The sequence below is a fragment of the Pezoporus wallicus genome, unplaced genomic scaffold, assembly GCF_028554395.1.
Source record: "Pezoporus wallicus isolate ANWC-B61680 ecotype Strahan unplaced genomic scaffold, APGP_CSIRO_Pwel_v1 contig_227, whole genome shotgun sequence".
NCBI classification, from domain to species: domain Eukaryota; kingdom Metazoa; phylum Chordata; class Aves; order Psittaciformes; family Psittacidae; genus Pezoporus; species Pezoporus wallicus.
In genome coordinates, this window is record NW_026635704.1 from 17,455,650 (window position 1) to 17,481,485 (window position 25,836).

Here is a 25,836-nt window from a genome sequence, read left to right on the forward strand (position 1 = left end):
ATAAATTTCTATAACATTGGAGAAAATCTTCCTTCCAAAATTAAATGCTAGGCCTCAGCTGCCTGATTTTGTAAACTTTTAAGCAAAGGAGGTAAATTAAAATTTTATTGGAACTGCAATTATTAATATGTGGTGTATAACTATTAAACCCAAATTGATTTAAAGCGTACGGTAGTCTAGCTAATATATCATCATCTCCCCAGAAGAGCCATTCATGAGTGGTACTGAAAGTGTGAGTGCTGCTTTATTTGGAAAGAGACTGCCAATCACACAATATATTCATTTACTTTTTATTGGCCATCAAATATTCACAACTAGCCTGATGGTTTTTTTCAGAACTCAAATTAAACAATTTTGAAGTATTTGTGATTTGTTCATACAACTCCTTAAAGAGCCTTAAAAGTGGTGGTGTACTGAGTTTTAATTGGCTCTGCCAGCAATTCAGCTTCCAAAGCCACTGCCCTTTCTCTGCTCTACCCCTGAAGTCATGCAGTTGGGAGTGACTGAGGTGCTATGATTTACTCTGCACCCCCTGCACTGCCTGCCCAATGCCAAGGAAAAGACTTCAGCAGGTTGCTGGGGTCCTACTGCTGCCTCTCTTTCTCCTGTGCATGCTGGGAAGCAGAGTAAATTGCATTTTGCATCCATCTAAACATGCTTATTTAGGTTGAGTCCCTGCAAGAGGTGCATGATAAAAATAATCACAACACATGTCCATGAATTTACAAGCCCAACACTGTAATTACTGATTTTGTAGCATAACAATGCGGGATGTGGGAAGAATTGTCTAAATACACAATAAGCCATTTAATTTTGTTAATTGTAGCAATTAGACTAGCTCTCATGAAGCCCATGCTCTGAGCAGAAAGCCAAATGGAGCAAGTAAGTGGCAAACAGCCATTTATATACCAGAGACACTATGTTATGAAATCAGCCCTTGATTGTCTATAGAACTATGTCTTTCCATTATGGCATTGAGTCCATTCCTCTTTATGCTGATAAAACAGACAAAATGCAAAATGAGAACAGATTCTTTTAAGTCTGTGAATTAAAAAACCTCACAACAGATTTCTGCAGTCCATATAGTGATTTTTATTTTTTTTTAAACAAATTCCATCATCATTTTTACTTGGCTGCAAATTGCTGAGTGATCTGCTCCTGAGATGATTCCTCGCATCTGGTATGAGCAGATTTCATTACAGGAGAGATGGACATGACCTTATAAAGCCTTGCACACACAAGATTAGGGAAATAGTGTCACCGATCTACAGGTCATTCACAAAGCTTTTTTTATCACGTGAGGGGTCCCCGAGACCATTTGTTTTACTATAGGGACCTCACTGCAGGTCTTTGGTGGGATTTCTTCACAGTTACGCTGGTATGAATAGGAGAAAATCAGGCTCCTGGCCTTGAGTGAATAACCACAAGGGTTCAGACCATGGTAGTGAAAGTTTTCACTTCCTAGCTCCAAACTAAATTCAGCAGATGTGCTTCATACCAAAGAGCCTGAATATCATCGCTTGGCTCAACCATAAATACATCCTCTAAACTTAGTGCTAACATTTCTTCTTATTTACTTTTTAGTTCAAACATTTAAGAATAGACATACCCATTTTGACCAAATTGTCATTTTATGATCCTTTTAAGGAGATTTTGAAAAATGTCTCTGAAACCACACATTTCCAGTGATAACAAAAATCAGTTGCTGACCAGTGCATTCATTAAAAGGAACCCATTCTTAACATGCAAGCTTAGTTCCTGTACTTGTGTTTTTTTTCTGAATGCTTAGCATTTAATTCTTATGCAGAGGATCTTATATACCCATTAGTAAGCCATGTGCCTACTCTGCATCCTGAAGCAAAGAGGAGAGATAAACAAGATGCAAGGAGAAAAGTCCTCTTCAGCACATTTATGGAGTGATTTGCATGAGCTAGAGAGGTAAGAGAAGCTTACAACAGAGTTATTGATCCTGTATATATCAATAGAGATTTACAAGAAGTTGTGAGATAAGTGGCCAACTAATAGATCAAATCTTAACTTCTATATGCAAGGTACTGTAAAATAAAAACAGACAAAAAACTTAAAGCCAAAATCTAATTTCTAGGAATGGTTGGGATAAACTTCAAAATGTATCGGATTTGTCAATATAACCAGATGCTACATTCATAGAAAGGAAAACATGACTGCTACGGATACATACATTTTTTGTATCTGTAGATTCCGACCTCTTATTTCAGTATCTTTGGAAGCAATTGCTGCTGGATCTTCCTTCTGGGAATGCTGCAGCCCTAGGCATTCTAGCAGCTTTTCTACACTAGATGTGTTTTCTGTAGGAAAGTCCACATTCTTTTAAAAAGCATAGGGCTTGGGGTTTTCCTTGTACTGAACTAAACCTCACAAAAGCATTTTAGTGAAAAAGAGGTGTGTCCACTCAGCCACCTTGTGTGTAAAAGGTACTGCAAAACATATTTTCACAGATAAGTGATTTCCTTGAGGTAAACAAGCTGCTGGTTGAATGTCTCGAAGAGCTTTCAGAGATGTAACACAGTGCTAAAGCATGACATAGGCTCTGTGTGGGTGCTACGAGTCCACTCAGGGCAAAGCCTGCTCATAGTCCAGCACTCTCTTCCCCCACCTCATGCATCAAAAAACCGCAGAGATAGGAATAGCATGTGCATGGGCTGGACAAAAGCCACGACACACAGGGACCAGATATCTCGCATGCTGCAGTACACATGCAGAGGTCAGTGCAGGCACGTCAGGGGCCTCAGGTTATCCTGTGATCCTCCAAACTGCACTAACCAGGAGCTCCTCAACATTTTGTTCTAGGTGTTCAAGCACCTAAAATTTGGCTCCTGAACATGGTCTTCACAGCACAGAGTAGCTTATCTCCTATGTCCTACCTAAGCCTGCCAGGATCCCCTGAGCAGGTATTCTACCCATCACAGCTTAAGGAATCTGGTCCTCTGAGGTGCTACCAGATAGACCTTTACACAGAAATACTCATGACTGCTTTTCCAGCAGTAGATTTGTGGTAAGCAGAGACAAAGGGGAGAGCCAGGCTCAGTTCTCTCTTCAGCTAGCAGTGATTCATCTCTCTAGCTACTATCTCTCAGGGGAAGGTTATAGGGCTGCACACTACTGAGGAGAAGGGCATACTCCCTCCCTCTTATTCTGAGGCTGTTCGTCCTCTTTATGGAAAATCTAAAGGTTATCCTGTGCAATGTAAATATAGTTCTAGTAATTTGGTGCATTTGGTCTCCTTAGTATTGAGGACCAAACTTGTTGCACACATCCAGTGCCATTGCCTGCATCCAGCCCAAGTAATGTCTACAGTAAACATCTGGGGCAGATGAAAAATCACTCTGCTCACCTTCCAACCTGACCAAAAGCTATATGAACATGGTTAGCACTGTGACAAATTCTGAATCTCTATACACTGCCTTGCATCAGGTCTATTAATGCACTGTGTGCTATTCTGGCCACGTTCACCTGGATTCTCACTGGAGCTCAGGCAGACTTCGTGTGTGCACCAGAGCTACACTATGTAGCTTATCCATTGTTCCTTGAGCCTTTGATGCACCTCCCTTGAAACGCCAGTTCTTATGCCAAACAAAGATCAGTCTGGGCTGAGTAAAGAGCAAAAAGACTGTATGCTGGCTTACAAAAAGGCTGAAGCATGTGGAGCAGACATGGCTTCTCTGAATGATACATTTGAGCTGCAGTTGTGTACAAATTGACGAGGTTATGGTGAATGCAAGAAGCAAGTTCAGTGGCCACAGTTTGGAGCAGGCTATAAAAAATACTCTTTGTGAAAGTGTTTTTTTTCTCACAATAAAAATGGCAGGATCATATCCCATACTTGGGAGTAAATTTACAGTATCAAATTCATTTTAATATATATACATATATATATGTGTGTGTGTGTGTGCATATACAAATGACAGTGAGTCCTGAGATTCTATTAAGATTTGTTCTTACAGTTCATTTACATTCTAAGCCTAGAAAAAAAAGCACCAGGAGCATCATCATCAAGGGTAATCAAGAGCTGACTGCACAAAGAAAAGAACAATATTGCAAAACACATTCCAGTCATTATTGGAGACAGCTTTGTTGTGTATTATGCCAGCACTTGAATGAAAAGTTGTGGAGGAAATATGTCTAATGCTATATTTCATCATCCTAAGCATTGGTAAAAGAATAGAGGGGAGAGTAGACTTGTGCAAAATAAATAAGGATTTATCACAGTTGATCAGAGAAAAAAAGAAAAGGCAAATAGCAAAAGGATCAATTAAACCTTTGTTTCATATAGTGTTGGTTGTATTTGTTTCACTATCAGTTACCAATGTCAGTAGTTTATGAAGGAAATAAACTGCAATGATTAGGTCGGTTTACTTGAATTTCAACTGAAAAACACTGAAGAGTGTTTGTTATCCATCACATAAGCAGTTGCCTAATACATGCTCTCAGAAGGAAGGATTTGCTATTTCATGGATAATGTACTGAAGATAAATTTCTAATGCATGTGTTTGAAAACAATACCCCATCAATTTAAATGCACCATGCATACACAGTAACTATTTCTGAAATTTTAATTACTGTTCTATTTTCAGTATGTGTTCTGCATTATCATCTGTGTGTCCCAGACTGTTTTTGAGACAACATTTGATAAGGATTGATTTTAAATTTTAGGAAGCTGAGGAAAAAATTACTAACCAGTGAAGGCATTTGCTGCACTGAAGTTCAGGTATATGTCCCGAGTTCCTGATCTGAGTGACCATTCAGCAGTAAGGATAGTGTTTGAAAAACTATAGTAACTTTTCAACAGTGTCAGAGTTATAGACAGGTAGGTCTAAAATTATCACAGAGACTAGGTGAGTAGCTGCAGAAGGAAAGTTCAAAAGTAGTCACTAATGACTACACTAATGACTCCTGACGTTGTTCCCTGCATTTCCATTTTGGGACACACATAACCTTCCTGCCGGCCAGTGTCCACATGTGCTATGATTAGTCCCGGCTTCAGCACTGCAGGCATTTGCCCTTGCTGAAAAGGAAGACAAAGTGGATGTCTTGTTTCCAGCTGCAGTTCCCTCTGAGTTATCGAGCTGGCCCACATGAGATATTTCACTGAGAACACTTTAGCCATCAGTGAGATTGTGGTACCTATTTGGGCAGGACTTAGCCTTTAAACAGCACTATATGAACAATGAAAAATCTTCCTTTGTCAGCAGAGAGGGCAGCTGCCACTATTTATAGTCTCACAGTGCCAGCATATTGTCATGTACTTGTGGCTGCTATCGATTCCTCCTTTTTTATTTTATTGGAACAGCTTGGAACTTGTCAAACTTTGCTTAGGTTGATTTGCAGCTAATTAATTCAACAGACATTTTTAATCTTGTAAATTTGTGACTTGTAATACACTAATCAAGCTCCTATGAGCAAACATTAATCAGTTAGGGGGAAAAACAGAAAGCTGTTGTTAGCTGTGTTCAGCATGGTGCCCACACTGGAAAGAGTGATCTAGAAGAAATGCAACATTAGCAAATTCATCCTAGCTGAGCTTTCATCATTCATCTTATGAATCATTCATGCATTTGATTTGTTTCGTACATACAAGGAGTTGTATTTAAAAGAGGATTGCTGGGATTGAGACAGCTCTCATTACCATCAATGGGGAACTGGCCACATTTCCTTCTGGTCATCTATATCAACAAAGAGTTGTTCTACCCAGCAGCAGTACAATTTAATTTCTGAGATTACTGTGCTGGTTGTGGAAGAGTGTATCCTGGAGAAATGACTGTAACAAAACACATTTAGCAATAGCGCTAATGGTGCTGGGTGTTGGACTGGAGAAAATCTTTATTCATTGGTTTTGACACACAGGTGGATTATAGCTACTTTGACACATTAAGCAGAAGGAAAAAAACACATAGTGTTGCCTGTACCAAAGCAAAGCATTTAAGCCCTTTTATAAGCAGAAAGGATGTAGGTTAGTACACCTGCAGTTTATAATGATCAGTAGGAATGAGTGAGTGGTTTAATATTTAACCTAACTCTGGTACTTGGAGGAACACAGTTTCAGCAACACAGGACTTGGCAAGAGCTTACATCTTGTCTGTACCCCCTCCTGGTAAGGAGTTTTCAAGCAGGGTGCTGTCAGAGCCCCCTCTGGTCTGTCTGCAGGGGGTGCACATGTATGTACCTCAATGAGTAATCTGCACACATTTTATCGTGGAGGCTTCTCCACTGGGACCTCTAGCACAGAGGCCGGAGATCAAAAAGACAGAAAAGCAAAGGGATGATTCCTCCAGTCAAGATTAAGAGATGTTTGTGAAATACAGTGGAAAAGCTGCCCCTGCTGTTTCAGTGGATAAAGGGAGGAGAGGAGTCTTTTAACAGCAGAAAAAAAACACAACATACCAACAAACCTTAGTGCCAAAATACTATTTATGGTGCAATTACTCACTCCTCAAGGAAAGATGTTGACTGAGAAAATTCTGTATATGTTGCGAACTGGAACACACAGGGAGACATGAAAGATACTTTTTAGATATAACTTCGTTGCTATTGACAGGAGTGGTTTATTAGCAATAAGATACAGAAGTGTCTCAAACCTAGGCCTGGGAGACAAGGATTTTGTATGGCTGTTACGCCAGTGATTGTTAAATGTAGAAATCAGCTCTTTATAGTAGATTATCGGTCAAAGAACTTTTTTTATTATTATTTTCTTCACAGAGGATAAGTCTCAGATGGCTTTCACAAAAGAAAAAAAAAGAAAAAAATGAGGAAAAAACACATAAGTTTTAAAATAGGCTCAGAAGATGGGCTTTTCTATATATGGAATATTGTAGGCTTGGTGTTGTTCAAGTGCTTGTGCCTTTTCTCAGGCTCTCAGTGTCTCATGCAGTACGTCCAAAAGCGGATAGCGAATTTGCAGGTGCATGTTCCTTTAGTGAGAATAGTCCTCACATTAACTTGTTCATGCACAGCTGAGAAGTGCATACATGTGGAGGTGTGCACTTGTAAAGGTGTAGAGCAGGAAAAACACTAGCAAAGATGAAGATCAGTATATGATGTGGTAGAAGCATTATTATAATTAGGGAAAAGCTGTGAGTCTTTAGAGTAGGTAACCTATTTGTTATGTATTTGTTCGTGCTCAGGTATTTTGTCACTCAACTCATCATGGAAATTACTGGTGAAAGAATTCCAACTATATTAGAAGTTAGCATCGATTCTTGCTTGTTTAGAAGCAGGAACAGTATCATCCTGATTTCAGCTGAAATCGCTATAGAGGCATCCATATCTTAATGCATGATCTGTAAGTGTAGCATATCATAACACATCTGTTTTCTTCAAAGATTCACTCAAACGAGTTTGCAAAATTTACTGATCTTTTTCCTTACTTTCATTTTCCTCCTGTGCTTGAGTCTCAGACGCAAACCTCAGTGAGAGAAGACAAAGCTCAGGTTATTTAACAGACTTTTTTTTCTCACATTGTAGTACAAAACTTAGAAATTCTTTTGTCTAACACTTGGCTATTCAGATAACCTCTATAATTAGAGAAGGAAATGCAAGTTAAAGTTGCAAATACTGAAGGAATTTTATCAAGTGCAAAGCAGGAACATTTTTAAAGATAGCTGTCATGTCTTGCTGCTCAACTGATCTTACTTCATCATTCCAAAGCCCTGGTATATGCCCAGAACAACCTAGAAGTAAATATATTTTGTTTCTGAGATCATTTCTGAATCACAGAACAGGCAGTAACTGGGGGTGATGTTGGATTAACAAGCAAAGATCTATCATCCCACTGCAGTTCTTTAACAGGATTGCAGTTCCTTCAAATCAATTCCCATTGATTCTCAAGGGCAGAGACTGTCCCCTATGTAATTTGTTTTACTTGTGGCAACAGATATTCTTCTGTCTATTCTTTGAGTTGTCTATTATTAACAAGCTAATGTCTATTCTAACAAATGAGCATCACTGTATTTTCCTGCAGGTACCATTCCACGTATAAGGCTGCTTCAACAGTGGGAGCTGGCTCTGTTCTTCCTCCCATGCTTGCTTACCTGACTCTTTAATCAAATGCTAACTTAACAATTCTTATTTCTCACACTGCAGAGCCATGCAAAACACAGTTGGACTTCTGGATTTGACCCATGGCATTAACAAATGGGAGAGTCATCTTCTCACTGTAAGCTGAGTGCATTGGAAATGGTACCCACTGGGAAGCAATAAACACAGTTCCTAACCTTGCTGATTTTATAGCAATTTTCCAGAGTGCAGCTGTGGTTTAAAACTTTGTGCAGGTCTCTGTAATCTTCTTTTATTAAAAAAAGAAAAAAATAAAAAAAAATAAAAAGAAAAAGAAAATAAACCCAACTTTAATTGTTCTTCCACAGTAATTGTTCTCTTGAAATTTGTGATGTGCAAGGAGAATGTCAGTTAATTAACATTAGACATTCTGAATGGATTCCTATGAAAACTATTTATAAACCCAGCAGTAATTAAAAAGAACAGATTTTCCAGTTATTACAGCATACGTATGTATATACTCAGATAAGGCTCATTTGTGCATTCTTCCACCATTCATCTCTTAAGATACAGAACTCAAAGTTTGTTTTCAGATTGACTAGTGAATTTAATCTGTTTAGAGGAAATGTGTACATAAGTGCTTATAGGCTATTAGTAAAACTGGTGAGCCTTCAAAGCAATTTTATGAGAGTCAAAGGATCCTAAAAGACAGACTTGGTATCAGTTGTGCTTGCAAAACCTTCTTGAATGATCTACGGCTAAGCAAAAAATCAAGCTAAAAGACATTCTTAAAGGACTGAGAAATTCTGCCTGGTGAACATGTCAATAAGTTATACTTACACCAGCACTCTGGACAGAAGCATTTATTATACTGGGATTTGCTTGGGTTACAGGCAGTTTATAATCATAAAGGGCTTCCCTGAAGGTCCACCATAGCAAATGGATTACTTTCTTTCTAGTTTATTGGAGTCCAACAAGCCTCAGGAGTAAGCATGTAGGCATTTTGGCTTTAAATTTCACAATGCCTAAGTAAAATTTACTTTTAAGGAATCTCTTTAATAACTAGTTTACGGCTCACTTGAACTTTGCTATCAAGTGAAACTGTCAGTTATTGTGCAGAAAATACTGATTAGGCTAAGTCAATGAAAATGTCTGTGGAAATGTCTCATGTAAAAAGTCTTTGTATTAAAAAACAGTCCACTGGAAATAATACTAAAGCTTTTCTAGGTCTTCCAGTTCTGTTAGTCACTGGATGAGGCCCAGATACCTGCCTGGATTCCAGGATAAATTAAAATAGTTGTTTAAATTTTCAGACAGCTTATTAATATATTAATTATATTTTATGGTTTTATATTTTAAAAGTATCCTTTAAGCTATATATTTCAATGTCAAAAAACAATCCACATCTCTCTATAAGGCTTAAGTCACTGGGCTCAAGTCACTGGGCTCCAGGTCAGAAGGGGAAAAACTGGACAAGTTAGGGAGGGACATTTTATCCTAAGCTCAAGAAAGAGTCCTCCTGATTTTCCCACCAGCCTGCTACCCCAGCCCTCCACAATACCACCCTGTCATGCTTCACCACAGAACCCCCTGAAAATGGATATAGGATTTGGATCTTGACAAACTTCTTTAGTGCTGGGTCTCACAGGAAGAGGATGGAGGCACCTCGATGGCATGAGTGTAGGATCAGGCAGGTGGTGGTAGATCCTCTCTTCTTCCAGTTTCTCTAATGGCTGCCACTGACACAACTGAACTGTGGATGGGAAGAGGAACTGCTGCTTCTTGGGGCAGATACTGTTTGTGAGTCGGGGGTTATTATTTCTAGCATGTCTCTGTGAAAAGGAAAGGCAGCAAATAAAAGTTATGACACAGTGAAGAGGATGCCTGTGTATGTCAAATACCCACAATACCAAAACACTGGAATATCAAGCTGGATGCCTAGGCTGTAAAGGTTAGTGCTAAGAACATAAGTTTATGACATGGTGCAATGCAGTACTCTAAGATGCAGTTTTAGTTTTGCAAACTGATATGCATAGGGAAGAACAAAGGATTGCCTTTAATGTTGTTTCACATGAAGAAAAATATTTTTACATCCATTTCAAGTGTGACTTTTGGTGTCTTTGTGTTTTACTAAATAAGGCCTGAAAAATAATTCTTTCCCCTTCAAAATCAGAGCATCTTTTTCTGACTAGGTTTACATAAATATACAAACCCTTGACCTCTCTGGGAAACTGAGATTCTCACAGCTCCACTTCTTTCCCCGCCTCAAAAAATCTGAGCAGGAGCAGGAACTCATGACAAACATTTTGAGGAAAGCTGCAATACCCTGCCACATCAAGAAATCTCACACTCCAGTTTCCTAGTTTTCCACTAAGTTCTGTGGCAAGAGCAGGAAAAATTAAGGCCACAATGTGCAGGATATGCAGATATAATTGCAATTACCAGCAGCTCTGCCACTGCGGTAGGTAAATTCAGCTCACTGCGAACATCACAGTGACTCCTCATTGTGGGCTGCCAGAGATGAAGCTGGTCATAATCCCACATCACTTTTGAAAATTGTAATCAAAATAAAGGAAGCTTAGAAAGGTAAAATTAAGAAAAAGGAAAAAATTAATTTCAGGTTTTTCTTGTTTAATAAAAGTACTAATGCATTTTTCTGTGTCATAAGTTACATGTAAACCATACGCACATGCTTCAGAGTTCAAACACTATGTTTTCACAGGCCAATCAAAAACAAACCTCACCAAAGCTATTTCAGGTTGTTATGCTCCCTAGTGTGATTTCTTCAAGCCAGGCACCTAGTGCAGATCTCATGATAACAAATTGCACGTACCCATGTTGTAACCATCAGCTGTGGGATCAAACTGTAGGACCCAGAAAAGCGAGCACATTGCACGTTCAGTAATAGGATGTATAAAGTTATTGATACTGAAGTCAGGAACACATCTTCAATTTGTCTTTTTCCTACAAGTAGGGTTTGTTTGTGGTGGTTTTTTTGTGTTGAAATTCATTCCCAGAGCCTGAAGTCTTTTCTTGCATCTGCACACTCAAGTTGTGAATTTCAGTAGAGAAAACTACCTGCTCCTCTTCCTAGGCAGGAATGGCAGGAAAAGCTGGGTCTGCCTTTGTGCCAGGGGCTGTTAGCTGGCGCTCTGAGATCATGATGTGAGCCCAAATCCTTGCTCATCCTTAGTGGACTCAAGCCAACACTTTCCTGGAGACTGTCCTGTCTCCAAGAGGGGGAACACTGCCCCTCTCTCCAGATGAGGAAAGGTCACAGTGATGGCTGAAACGCAATGCTGTTGAGCATGAGCAGGAAGGCCGGAGAGGAGCTGTGATTCTGTGGTCCAAGGTGGAGGCTGACCATCAGTTTAAAGACTGCTAGGCTAGGTGTGTACACACAGGATCTTCAGGAACATCACATGGGGGACCCCCAGCACATGGGCACATCCCACATTGGGACCAGACACATCCTAGGCAGGCTCCCAGGACATCTATTGGATCAGTCCATAGGAGGCACAGGCACAGTATCCCTAGCCCTGTGACTCTCAGGTGACCCTGGTGGAGGATGGGTGTGTAGAAGCCCACCCAAGCTGAGATGGTAGCCCATCTTCAGGCATTCACAGTGTATTTCTGCCTTCGAGGAACCGCAGTCCCACAGGTCAACCAGATCTTGTATGACGCCTAAATGACTTCCTAACACTATTAAAAAAGCCTGAAAAAAATGCACATGAAAATAGACTCAAATACTTGAAATTCAAATTCCAAGAGTATATTCTGTGTTCATTCCTATGTTATTATTACCAAATCCATTTTCTTCTCAGAAATCATAAACTTTCCTGCTTTAAGTTGTTGAATGATACAAAGTTAATTCCAAATGAGTTGATTTTTTACTGTATCTGTCCTGGGTTTAGTTTGTTCAGTTATTTTTCATAAATGCATTTTACATCTAACTACCTCAGCTGCCTTTTGGTTTGTTTTGGCGCATATGAAGTCATGCACTTTCTATATTCGGGGATTTGGGGGGAGTTCTTTCCATTTTGAATAACCAGGTTCAAAGCCATGTTGATCGATTTATAGAGGAGATCAATTTAACAACACATAGTTATTGACAGCTGCAGAACATACATTTTATTTTTAGGTTCTGTTGGAGTATAGTTTAACAAAAAACACCATAAGCTGCTTATTAATTTGCCTTAAAAAATGTGTGCTCTTTCCTATTCAAGTTGTGTTAACTCTTTTCTTGTACACAATTTATGTGGCAGAGACTAACGTAACAGTTGGCAGATAAACAGCAAATTGAACAGAATGGACCAATAGTTTCTCAGTTCTCTGTTGAAAACTGTTGCATTATACACTGATTGTGCTAAAATAATTGTTACTGTGCTTATACTCCTTAGTCACCTTTGCGGAAATGAAGTGACGAAAGATCATACTTGTGTTTATGGAACAGTGTAGATATCCCCCCAGTACAAGCACAGTGACTTGAGGTGAATGATAATCATTGCAGAACTTGTGCTTTGACTTGTAAACATTGTAAAAATGTATTTGGTATTTTATTTGAAATGAAGAATCAAAATAGTTATTAAAAAAAAGAAAGAAATCTTCGTGTAAATATATATATTCTGAATCCATGTATACAAACATTCCTTTAGAGTTCAGATTGTGAAGAGTGTCTTTATTGGCTAGAGACCCCTGCCCCGCGTGGCAGAGGTTACATGTGCTATAGTAAAGAACACAGTGTGTGAAGTATTTGATGTACTGCAGTACCATAGTTATTTTGGTCTGTTAAGTAAGTTGCAATTTGTGATGAAATGAAGTTGAAAGTAGTGCTTCATACTAACAAATTTCCTTGGTTACAACTTGATTTTTCTTGTAAAACTTAAAAGGAAAACTTGAAAATTTTATATATTTGGATTTTGTAGATTTTTTTTAATTTATTGCAACACAAGGTACCAAAATCATTAAATAAAGTACACTGTGGTCATTTTACCATGGCTCTAGAGTCTTTTTTAAAACACTTTTAACCCTGGTAATCAGCAAAGGAATGCTAACTTTTGCACACCTGAAATTATTACCAAACACAAGACAAAAGCTGACCCAGTATGGACAACAGTTTGGGACAGATGATCTGGCAGCATCCCATAGCCATGCTTCCACTCCCTCTATGATGCTACTTCTTGGCAAGTGACCAGGAAAGGAAGATTAGGAGAAAACAACCACCTAACAACTAAATAATAAGCATGAGTTCAAAGAAAGGAAAGAATACATACGTATACATCTTGGGTATATGAATTTAACTGCAGGTAGGGATGCTATGTGATAGCTTCTTCAAGGTTCTGTTTATCACAGTATCTTGTTGTTTGTCTAGAGGTATGAAGGGTCTAGTTTGTTATTGTAGCTTAACAAAGCATAATGGAGGGAACAGCAGCCCACACCATTGGTAGCTGTCTTATTTCAAACTGTCATGGTTTAACCTCAGCCACATCAGGCCATCCGTATCATAGGCTTTGTATCTGTTCTTAAGCAGTAGCTTTTTTCAAGATGAAAATATTTCTTATTCATGGGAGACTACACACACAAAAAAAAAAAAGAGGACAAGGGGATGCTCATATTTACTGTGTCTTCTAGTAATCAAGTAATTTGTTTTTAATTGAGCTCTTGTTAACTTCTGTAAGTATAAACTATACTGCCATGATCACACCCAAGAAGTATGTAGGGCTTTCCACTTCTGTGTGATCGCTACGTTTGGTCATAGGACTTACATCATTAACCAAGTAAACCAGTTTATGGAAGGCAGGATCACTGACAGTGTCCCAAAACAAGGAAGGATAAGCTTAAGTACATTACTGTTATAAATACTAGAATTGAGCTAATGGATCATTACTGATATTGTGGGATGCTGTAGTTAGTCTTCAAACTATTTCATAGTTTTAAGTAAATTAATTTCCTGTGTCTGTGAAGACTATAGCAGTCCATATTCAGAATTTGATCTTCATTAAATTCCACAGGTCATCTAGGCACTGGCCTGAGATAAGTTGTAACATCCTTCACTAGTGGGGATCTGGCAGCAGCCACTGTTAGTAGTTCTCTATTTCTTCACTAGCATTGGCCCTACTTCATTCCATCAATTCACTTCATGCACTCTTCTGACATGCCAGTGGATCCACCATAAGAGTGAAATGAACGTCATTTCTCTTCCCTGGGTTAGTGTGATACCAGAGGCACCATGACCAGCCTCAGCTTATCCACTCTCTGCAAACCAGCTATTTCACAACTTGTAGATAGGTGAGAGTAAGAGGGAACATCTGGAGGCACCTTGAGATTGAGCGAGCAGCATTATGCAGCTCAGGCCTTCCTTATTGCATGTTTGTCCCTACTGATCCTTCTTTCTCTTGTCTGAGAACTTGTAACTATTCCAAGATTCTCCCTTTAAGGCATTTTCTTTTTGTGTTTGTTTGTTCATTTGCTTTAAATTCCCATTTGTCTCTGATATTTGCTTTGATGTTTTCCTTTGGGGATTTGTTTTTGCTTTGGGCTGTTCTTGCCGTCCATTCTGGTTTAGTCTACATTTCAAATGCTGTCACCTTTTTGTGCCGATTTTGCTTCAAGCCAACCACGTTGGTGCAGCAGGGGGAGAGGAGCTTTGTGGCGTGTGGCTTTGTCAGAGATCTAACATCCTAACAATGTCCTGATAAAAGCAGGAAAATTATCCCATGTTAATTCATGTTCTCTGGCAGTGCTTTGTTAGGTACCCTGTGCTGTCTTCTGCCTACAGTTTCACCCCAGGATCTGTTGTGGTAACCTGGAATTTCTTTGGCTTTTGTGTGTGACGCCACCTAGTCCCTATTTTAAAGCCTAAAAAAGAACCCCAAACCAAAAAAAAACTCAAAACAAGGAGAGCCTGCCTTAGCTGGGCCAGAATGTCCTACAGCACTCACCATTGCCAAGGAATGCAAATAATTGCCGTGTACTTAAATTCTGCTATCACATAAAGCACATAACATGCCTTAATTACACCCCTTAATGAGCATCTCCAAATATCATATCCATGTGAGCAGCAGACACAGTGCAATGTATTCTGTGTTTGTAAAGGAAAAACAAGGTTGAAGCTTGATTTCCGTGTTATGGTATAAAGGCATAAATGGGCTGGTTTGGCTCCCATGAGAAGCACTGGTGCTCACACAGGGGTTATAGCTCTCCCCTCTTTGCCCCAACCGATAACAGGCAGGACATCATTGGCAATTACAAATAAATAACCTCACGATTATATTTTCTTTAAAGTGTCATGAACAACTATGTGTGACTTGAAACTAATAATGAATCAGGTTGGGCTTCTGATCTTTTATCTGATCCACCTGGTCGTTAAAGATATAATTATGCAGCTCTCCTGTATCTAAGTAGTTATCAGTTTTTTACATTTGGGCACATCACCCTATACCAGACTGTTACTCTGTGCTGGTAAGACATGAGATTTCAGCGATAACGGCTTCTACAACACCAGAGTAGGACAGGATTTCTTTAAAGTGGTGTACTGTATAGCATATAGAATTAACTTACCTTGCCTGCAGAGCATGTCTATGAGGCTTTGTGGCAGAAAGAATTACGGAATGAAACTTCTGTCTTTGATTTCCATGTATGGATTGCTAGAATCAGACATCTTCAGAATATAGCCAAGTTAATGGCAAATGTTCATAGAAATCTGGCGATCCAAAGAGTGTGGTCCTCCAGATTTGTTCTCAGTGCTCAGCTGGACCTCTGACACACCATTTGCTTTTCCTCACCATGGTGAGACTTCAAAATGTGGGCTGGGGAGCAGGGAACAGAAAGGACCAGTTCTGCTCCTGTTCATCCCATTACCCAGTCACCTACATGATGTTACTTGCAGCTTCTGCCTATTTAAAATGTTCTTGTGCCTTCTGCCTGGGACAGAAGCATTGCTGCATGATCTGGATTTGTCCCACTGACCATGCAGCCCTGCAGAGTTGCACAAGGGCAAGCTGTCTGGCAGGAATTTGCAGTCCTCACCTCATGCCTGCCTCAGTTTAGATGGAGATGTGGGCTAATCATCTGGTCCAGTACGGCACATCCCTCCCCTGAGTGGTGGCTGAGAAGTCACTGCATTGTATCTCCAATCAGGTATGCCATTACCCTGGCAGTGCATGCAAGTAGGACGTGAGAAACCTCAATTTTAAATGAAACTTTTTCAACACAGTTTTGAATATAGATCTCATAAAACATTTCTTCAATTAGCTTTTCTTGCATAGATAGTTCTTTTTTGCCAGCAGCCTATGCCACAGTATGCTTCTGACTGTGCACAGGAATAATAGACTCTCTTTCCCTTCCTGCCTGAAGCAGAATTAAAATAGGAAGGGAAGTGTTTGGTTGCACTTTTATCTTTTGGAGTACTTTTTCTTGTGTGCACATGTGCAACATCTTTTGAGATCATAGCTCTCATATTTCCTAAAGGAAGAGGAATTAAAACCACGGCAGCCTTAGAGAAAAACAAAAAATCTTGGAAGAACATAAAAGTCTTACTTTCATTACAGTTTGCCTTGAAGACTTTACCTGACATTTCTCTGCAACCTGAGTTATCAGAAGCAGTAATTTGCCCTGCATTATGTACTACCTCGATTCAAAAGAAATACTAAAGAGGTGCCATTTGGATTCATCCAGGAAGCCAGATCTCAAGGGAAATGCTCTGCCTCTTCTGAAGGCAGATGGTGTGTGGGGAAGAAAGCAGAGAAGCTTTTGGGCTCATGATCTATCTGTTATTTATCTTGTAACTGCCGGGGATGAATATACAAAGACTCTGCCTAGGTGTCAAGGTGTAAGTGTACAGATCAGATCGTGTAGCGAGAGCAGGAAGAGCCAGCAAGGAGGTACAGCTGATCAGGTATAGTAGGAAGGAAGCCAGGCATCATCACTGCTGCCTTGCCAGAGATGATCCATGGCAGGGCAGTGCTCCATGTCCTGACACTTTCCACATCCCATACATCTGCTTTTTAAGCAGAAGCTGTGAAGATGAGTTTTTCATACTGGCTTTTTCAGGCCAGATCAGGCTGCATGAATAACTTGCTCCCTATCTGGAGCTTGTACTGCTGCTGCCTTGGATGCCACACAGCATGGAGCTGAGCTCTTCCTGCAAGCTGTCAGGACGTGGATGCAGTATTTTGTGTGAGTGCTCAGAGATGCTCTTCAGCAACATGGTTTTCCACTTGTGCCAAGGCAGCAATCTTTTAAATTCCCTATGCCCTTATTGTGCCTGGCATCGGAAATACTGGCTGCAAACTTTCAGGCAATAAGCCTTGGGGGTGAGGAGGGGGGTAATGAAAAAATGCAGGCCAAATGTTATCAATCCCTCCCTTTTCATGCTGTAAACTTCCCTGCAATAAGATCCTTATTTCACTTACCCTCAGAAGCCAGTGAGGTGATACAATATTTGGGGTTTTCCAGGTTATGCATGATGGCATCTTTAAGTGTGGAGTGAGCAGACCTGACCCCAAAAGGCTGCTTTCAGGCTGGCCAGGGCAAATATCCTCAGGGATCAGGCATATAAAAATGTTTGCCTTTTAGCTTAAAAAGAGTAATAACTGCGCTATTTGAGCCACACTGAGCCATCTTGCATTTTGACAGCTTTTCTAACTTAAGGCAACCTGCCTTGCTAAATATCAACCCATCTCTGTGCTGGCAGCAGCTGAAATCAGTGATGTTTTATTGAAAAATGCTCGTGATGGGCAGCATTGCTCACTAAAAAAAAGGGGGGAAATGTATGTAATGTAAAGGGAGAAAAAAAGACAAAAGCCCAGCACCCTGTGCAGGATCAAACATTTCCATTCCAGATGGGCTGCTGTGAAACAAGTGGATTCTTGGGAGAAAGAAACCTTTGGCTGTTCTTATGAAATACAAGGTAAACCCTGCACATGCACAGGGCATCATGGGATGCCAGGAAGGGGAATCTGGGTCATGGGCATGTGAGTTAACCAGCGACAGTCATGTTTTCTTCATTTGGTCTATTCATTTACTTCACACAGCTGCCAACACTTGCTGCGCCTCTTAAAATTGACTCTGCCCCACCCCAGCAGCGGCACATTTACACTGGGATGAATCACCACCTCCTTCTTCCTGCACAGCCAGCCTGTGCTCAGCCAAATGTCTTTTTCTCTCCCCAGTTGCAAAGCAGTAGTCGTTCCCAGCTTGAGTATTGAATCTGATTAAACCTGATGGAAGCAGGTCCTTATTCTGTCCCAAAAGGGCCAATACTACAGGCTCACATGTTTTCGTTCGACTGCCGGTCTCTGCTGCAGTCATTTGCCTGGCGCGCTGCCTGGAAAGGTGGAGGGACTGTCAAAACAGGACAGCTTGCAAAGAAATAAAGCTCCTTCTGAAGGACAGCCCCGATAGAAAACTTTCAGTCTTTTTTCCGGCAGTTCCCCCTCCACAGGTGGAATTGCACCTTCATGTAAGAGTGTGCCATTTCCCTCATTGTCAAACCTGCTAGTCTTCTGCGCTTTACTCTGGAGCTCAGGAATATCCACATTGCAAGTATTTGTTGAGGTGGCAACGCTGTTCTGGAACCTGAGTGTTTCTGGCTGTATTCGCCTCACTGTGAGCATGCTGCTGACACGGATGCTGTCTCCTATTTTAGACACGGGAAATGGGTCCCGGATCTTCAGAGGCGGGAAAATTCCTCTGTGATGAAATGTTCCTATGCTTACAGAAATCAGCAGTACAATTAGGAGCTTGGGCTCCAGAAATCATTATTTGCTCTCTGTGTTTTGCTGCACAGTTTGAAGAGGTGATCTGTTAGAAATCTGCACATCTACTTGGTTCACCAGCTAATAAAAAAGGAATAAGCATAATAATGACAAAGCAAGCATGAATGATATTGTCTTGACATTTGCAAAGCTCAGGTGGACTGAATAATAATGGTCTGCTATTTGCCTTGCAACAGCAGCCAAAATAGGTTCCCTGCTCCTGTTTATACCAAAGAAACAGGGCAGCAGGCATACACAGATATACACGTACCTATGCTGCTGTGTAAATAATAAAGTCAGACTAATCTGGTCCTGTAGCCATTAATGGTCAGAAGATGCTGAGAGTTAAGAAACTAAAGATGGATTTAATGCATTCCAAGGGATAAGATTTTCCAGCTGCCTTTTTAGGTCAGCTCTATACTCCCATTGCTCCTTGAAGTATGGTTTTGGGCACTTGTGGGTACTTACCTGCCCACATGCCAAGTTCTGACTCACCTTGCTGTGGGCAGCAGCAAAAGCCATCTTTCAATTTTAAATGCTTGTTCACCTGTACATCCACTGGGTCATGAGGAGAGCTTTGCAAATGAAGCACTGAGCATGGAGTAACCAAACCAAATTCAAAGTGGTGTGCTCAGCACATCTTCAGCTCTATGCACAACCCAGTTGTTGCACCACAGAGGTAGAATAAATTGCATAGTGTAAGAGTGTCTCTTGGTTCATTTATTACAGCTGCTATGCAGAAAGCTTATTGTCTCCAGGAAATGGTACATGTGGATACTGTATGTATGACAGAAAAATATCAGAGGCTTTTTATATAAAGCTCTCTCACCTGCTAGAACAGCAGTCTTGACTTACAAGGTTTACTCCCAGTGGGGAACTTAGAGTTGGTGGTGGGAGGTACATAAAATCCAGGACTTAACCCCATTAGCTCCTCAGCTGTAACTTCTTGTGTCTGTTTGGCCACACCTGAGCCAGCCCTGGGCTGAACAATGTATTTCAGGACACTCGAGGCACTGGAAACAGGGTGGCTGGCCAGCCTGGCTGCTGCCCCTTCCTCTAACTGTTCTGCAAAGGCAGTTCCACTGTAGTGCAGCCCCATGCACTGCCGCTACTGAAAGGCAAATCTTGAAACTGCACCCACAGGTGCTCAAGCTTGTTTCACTCCCCTTCAAAGACAAAGCCTTAGTGTGATTATGCCTTGTCCTGAACGATCCTGGGCATCGCCATGGAGAGCAGGGAGTCTTGCAGGAAAGAATATCGACCAAGACTTCTGAGAGAAAGAGGAATTAGGTAGCAAGAATGACTGCTAGCTTGCTTTCGAGGGGAAATAGCAACCCTTGATGTGCTGCTACCTGATGAGCAAGCCTAATACAGCACTGCCTACTACTAGACATCTTCCACTAGTCTAATGGCTTACAGTTTGCTCCAGACAGGCCCCAAGGGATACTGAGGTCTTCTCCTGAGGCTGCTCCTCTGAAACAAGCACCCCCCCCACTGCTCCACTCTGATGGCAACGCTGGTCCTGCAAACAACATCAGAGCTGCTGTGATTCTGCACCCATGCCAGGTTTTGCAAGGAGAAGGAGCCAGGAAGCTTTGTTTCTAGAAATGTGACTTAAGATTGTCTAGAATTAGAATTCCAAAACTAGTTTGGGGTTTGGGTGCTTGCTTGCTTCAGTGGTGGGGCTTGGTTTATATTTTCATTACAGCCTTCAGGGACTGAGCCAAGCTGCAGTCAGCCTTTCCCTCAAGCTTGTTCTCACAAAGCAAGATCAAGATACCAAAAAGTCTGTCTGGAATGTGGAAATCTATGGTAAAAATATTAACTGAGCAAGCCTGCAACTGCTGCGGCCACTAGTTAAGAAAATCAATCTACTGCATGATGGGCAAAAGAACGTTTATCAATTTCTGAATGGACAGGGTGCTTCAAAAGCTCTGGTGGATCTGTCAGGAGAGTTGTTTTATATAGTAAGGAGAAATCTGATCATTAAAGAAGTATCTGGAGAGCTGGGAGCTCCATCACAGCAACTGAAATAGGAGCTCAGAAATGTTTCTGGGTACCTTTGGTAGAATTCAAGTAGCTCAAAAGAAGAAATAACAAACGTTCACTGGGGTCTCCATTTCTGTTCCCACTTACTTAAAAAGTAACTGACTGAAGACGAGCTACTCTGAGCATAGCGTAGACTGACCATGAGAAAACACTATTGGAAGAAAAAGAAAAGCAAAGTCCAGTCTGGAATATATGAAGATCAGCCACATCTGCAATGGGACTCATCCCAGTTCATCTGCCACAAATTCCCTGTAAAGATAACACAATATTGTAAATTCATGCCCTTCCTGATGTTTGGCACATTCTGTCTCCCATAAAAAAGAATTAAGTAAAAAAGGTTCAATTTCTTGTCTTTTATTTTAACTTTTAGATCTTCTCTGAATAATACACTACCCTCTGTATTTCATTAGAACTTTGACATCCATATTTTCAAAGCATGCAGTGGTTTTAGCTAGCAAATAGGAGCCAAAGGTGATCTGAAGAATCATGCAGTACTCTCATTATAGTAACTAGTATGGACAGCAGGGAGTAGTGGCCTTTCTCTCATGATGGCTGTAACACAAGGCCTGGCAGAATAGATCTGCTTGACAACAGCCAATACAGCACCATGGTGGGGAAAAAAATACTGGGTCTGCTTTATACAGGCAGCCTGATGTTAATTCCAAATGGCATCTTACCTTCTTGTTAACGTTTCAGACAGACACACATAAAAGAGAGAAGTATGAGCAAACACTTTTGGTTTAAAAAAATTCTCCCTATGGTTCAAAAGTTTATTACCTTTTTGTGACCAATTTTCTGACAGGAAGAGACCATTATAACAATTTTAAAATGTTTCGGGAAGCAACATATGCTGCGCATTCAACATATGCTGTGACAAAATTCAAGGTAGTTAAGTGGTAAATTTGCAGCTGTCTGTGCAAAACAAAATTACTGACAAAAAAGAAAAAACAACAAATACTGCAAATAACCCATTAATGAGGAAAGTATCACAGAACTATAGAATGGTTTGGGTTGGAAGGGATCTTAAGGATCAGCTGGTTCCAACCCTCTGCCACAGGCAGGGAGACCTTCCATTAGACCAAGTTGCTCAAAGCCCCGTGCAACCTGGCCTTGAACACTGCCAGGGATGGGGCATCAGCAACTCCTTTAGGGAACCTGTTGCAGTGTTTCACCACCCTCACAGCAAAAAATTTCTTCCTTATATATAATCTAAATCTACCCTCTTTCAGTTTACAACCATTCCCTCTTGTCCTGTCACTACACGCCCTTGTCAAAAGTCCCTCTCCAGATTTCCTGTAGTCCCTGTTTAGGCACTTAGGAGGCTACTAGAAGGTCTCAACTGCACCTTCTCTTCTCCAGGCTGAACAACCCCAGCTCTCTCAGCCTGTCTTCATAGGAGAGGTGCTCTAACCATCTGAGCATCTTTACAATTTGTGTTGTGACTATCATTCATTTGGCTAGTTCTGAATTTAAAGAACAATATCCAAAAAGGCAACAACATTGATCCGTACTGTAGAAATACATTACCTTTGTTGGTGGCAAGGACCTTCATACACATGAAGTCAAAACAAAGAAAGTGATGTCAGATTGTCTCATGAAGTTTCAGCAGACATTTTCTGGAAGATTATCTTACTAATTTTAATTTTTCTGGGCTACTTACTCTCACATAGCAATTCCATGCAATTCCATATTTACTTCTGGTACCGTGATTTTCTGGTGCAAAAATAACACAAAGAAAGCCCTCTTGAGTCTATGACAAGCTTAGTAGGGATTAAGCGCTGTAAAGCTAACACATTAAGTGTCACCAGAGCTACATCTTTTTCCACAGAGTAATAGGATGAAACAACATAATGGTATATTTGTATAGCAAGTACCAGATGAGCCACACAATCATGTTGACAATGCTGATTAACGGCTCTACCTTGCATTTGCAATGATTAATTTCATATGAAAGCACCCTAATAATAGATGTTCTGACTGAGCTCTGCTATTACACAACAGGACAGTAAATTGGCCAGTAGGAGGTTTGGGTCTTGCTGAGATAATGACAAATACCTGCCAGTACAGCTGTCAGTCTATTTCTGCTTTCAAAAATATAAATACATATCCTGATTATGCTGTTTGCATGGAGAAACCTGGAACATCTTCAGTGTATCCAAGGGCTAACCAGGCTATCAGGAGTCTAGTCTAATGCTGCTAAAATTTCTTTCAAATTTCTTCCTGACACATAGAAAACCAAATCAGCTAAAAGGAAGTCTGGTCTATAACCTTTCTTGTAAGAGTCTCTCTCCAGGTCTGCCCCCCTTTTCCAATGACATGAAGTAGGTAATGATTCACACACCAAATGTGGACAAATAAATCTTACTAGTCAGGATTTGTGAGGTATTTTCTGTTGTAGAATTTTAAACATAACTTAAGTGGCATCGCAGTGCCTGTTAAGGCCTCCAGCAGCATTGATTACAGCTACTAAAACTCAGACCTTATTGTTTGTGTGTCTTTTGTTCTCTGTTCCACTGTTTCCTGAGTTATTTTCCCTTTTATTCATTTTTCTGGGGGCTTTGATTCTTCCATTCCTATTCAGACACAAGGCAAGAAGAACTTCTCAAGGACAATATGTGCTGCTCAAACCCGTGTCTAAGGCCATGAACTATATTTCATTTAGCTCAAACAGAACACAAAACTTCAGAAGCCCATTGCAGCTATCAATTTTATTCGAAAGGTGTCTTCTATACATTTTTAATATATAGAAATAAATATGAAAGCCCTATACAAATATGAACATTTAGAGTATCAATACTGCCCTTTATTATTTATACTCATTTTTCAACACTTAAGAGGGACATAACTAAATCAAAAAGCCCACATATTTAGTAAAATAAATTTTACAAAATCTCAGATCACAAATATCCATATCTGACAGAATCTTCTAGACTGAGTTTTCTTTCACACATATGCACACTCTACACAAAATATGCTCAGCTGCCTTTGAGAATGTCACAATATAGACTGATGTACATTTTCCTTGAGATGAACAGTAAGAACAGTCATACCCAAGTTATACTCCAGTGTAGGAATTTGGCAGTATCACTTTAAATGACATACTGTGTTAACATCATTATTTTTAAAAACATTCCAATAAATTAAAAAGAACACAATATTGCTTTCGAATAAAACCCAAGTAGTTAATACAATTCAGAATAGGCATTTGCATTCGTATAACATGATTCTTCCCCAGAAGCTTTGAGCAATTTAATTCAACACCACGTAAAATGCTTTTGATACAAAGTAACATCATAAAATAAGTAAGCTTTTTGCTAACCATAACTTACAGCCTCTTTCCCATAAAGTGATATTTTTCTAACATAGGGCATCATTTACAAGTACTCTAATTTATGCATTTAAAAGAGTATAAAGCAAAGCACATGATTAAATGGTGGGAGGAATGGTACTAAACTGAATACAACGGCTCTTTCAAAAGTTGTTTTTTTTATTGTTTGGGTTTGGTTTTTTTTGCTTTATTTTTAAGAAAATTTCAAACACCAACAATATTGAAAGGAGACCATGTAATAAAACAAAATCTCTTTGGCCTTCCTCAACAATTTTTCCTTATCCCAAAACTAAAGAGTTCCCAGATGTTACTTTAAGAACTGTAGATTAAACTTTCTGGCAATCAGAGGAAATATTTCCTATTTGGACAATAAAAGCACAGGCTTTAGTTCAGACAAAATATAAGAATATAATTTACTGTAAGTGCACACTCTTTCCTGTTCATTCAATTCTCTTCGGTTAAGGGAAATATATAGGACTTCCCTCTCAACCCTGATTTAATAACTTACATAAATAACAGTGTTTGAAGAATATGGATGTTTAACAGTTTACACCTATACTAGATTTAAAGGCTATTTGGAAATGTCTAGCCTGTTTTGCAAAAGAACTAGTACTTTTAAAGGGAACATTGTACTAATCTTTTCTTTCCTTCAAAACAGAAATTTATGAGCTCATGTTACTAAACAGTACTCTTATTTCCACTCCTTAAAGCTTAAATGCTTGGCTCATTCTTTCAAAGAGGAATTTGCAGATTCACTGAGAAGTGTACGGGACAACTCTCTACGCAAAGGCAGATATCTAATATGGCTTGGTTTGGAATAGCAGCTGTGCTGAGGGTTCTCATTCACAGCACTGGAATGATACAGAGTCATAACAAGCTTCCTTGGTTCACTGCAGTTCTCTAATCAATTTTCACTCCTCCAAACTCCTTCTGAAGTCACCCAGTAAAACTAAATGTTTTCCTCTATAGGTTTTGCAGGCATAGCTAGAAGTTCTACAGGCCACAGAAGATTGACCGTTTCCCAGCAGCACAAGAGTAACAACCTGAAGAAAGGTTTCATAAACGCTGTACGGCATTAATCTGGCCTGCAAAACCTAGTTACAGTGATGACGATCAAGACAGTAAGGATCTAGCTCTACAGCAGAACTAACATTCAGGTTAAAGAGTAACCATAGGTGGTGGGGTTGGGGGGACAGTACAACAAAATAGACAAGAGACCATGTACATAAAGACCTGCAGTGTCAAAAAAACAAAAAGCAAACCGAAACCAAAACACAAAAACCAACACTTTCAAGGTAGGAATGTATTTGTCAAAATCTAAACTTCTGAACTTTGCCCCATTACGAATGATTTGAAGTCTGGGTTCCTGAGCTTGATTCTAGGCAGCAGGAAGGGCAAAGGAAAGTGTTTTGTATCTTAAAATATACAGCAGTATCATTAGGACAGTATTTAAAATCTATTATTAGAAGAATTAATAAGTTACAAATATGACCTTAAGAATATTTTAACTAAATAGCAGTTCATTCAGAAGACCTTAATCTTCTTTCTTTTGTGTTTGAAATCGTTCCATTAAAGCCCTAAATATATTTCCTGGTAATTTCTGATGTTTTTCTATCAGAGCTTGGAGTGCTGCTTTTGTCTGTAGGGAAAGAAAAAGGTTCTTGGTCAAAT

The 25,836-nt window shown here is 39.9% G+C and overlaps 1 protein-coding gene across 5 annotated transcripts in view; it reads right to left on the bottom strand.

Moving 5' to 3' along the window:
* Positions 1–24,366: 24,366 nt before the first annotated feature.
* TMEM68 (transmembrane protein 68) overlaps positions 24,367–25,836 on the bottom strand; it is a 40,851-nt gene continuing 39,381 nt past the window's right edge. For 4 of the 5 annotated variants that reach the window (XM_057397801.1, XM_057397802.1, XM_057397806.1 and 1 more), the window contains one exon: positions 24,367–25,804. In XM_057397801.1, the coding sequence (XP_057253784.1) occupies positions 25,700–25,804 (105 nt within the window). In that variant the 3' untranslated portion in view covers positions 24,367–25,699. The remainder of the gene's footprint in view (positions 25,805–25,836) is intronic. The other variant, XM_057397804.1, reaches the window with a different exon arrangement.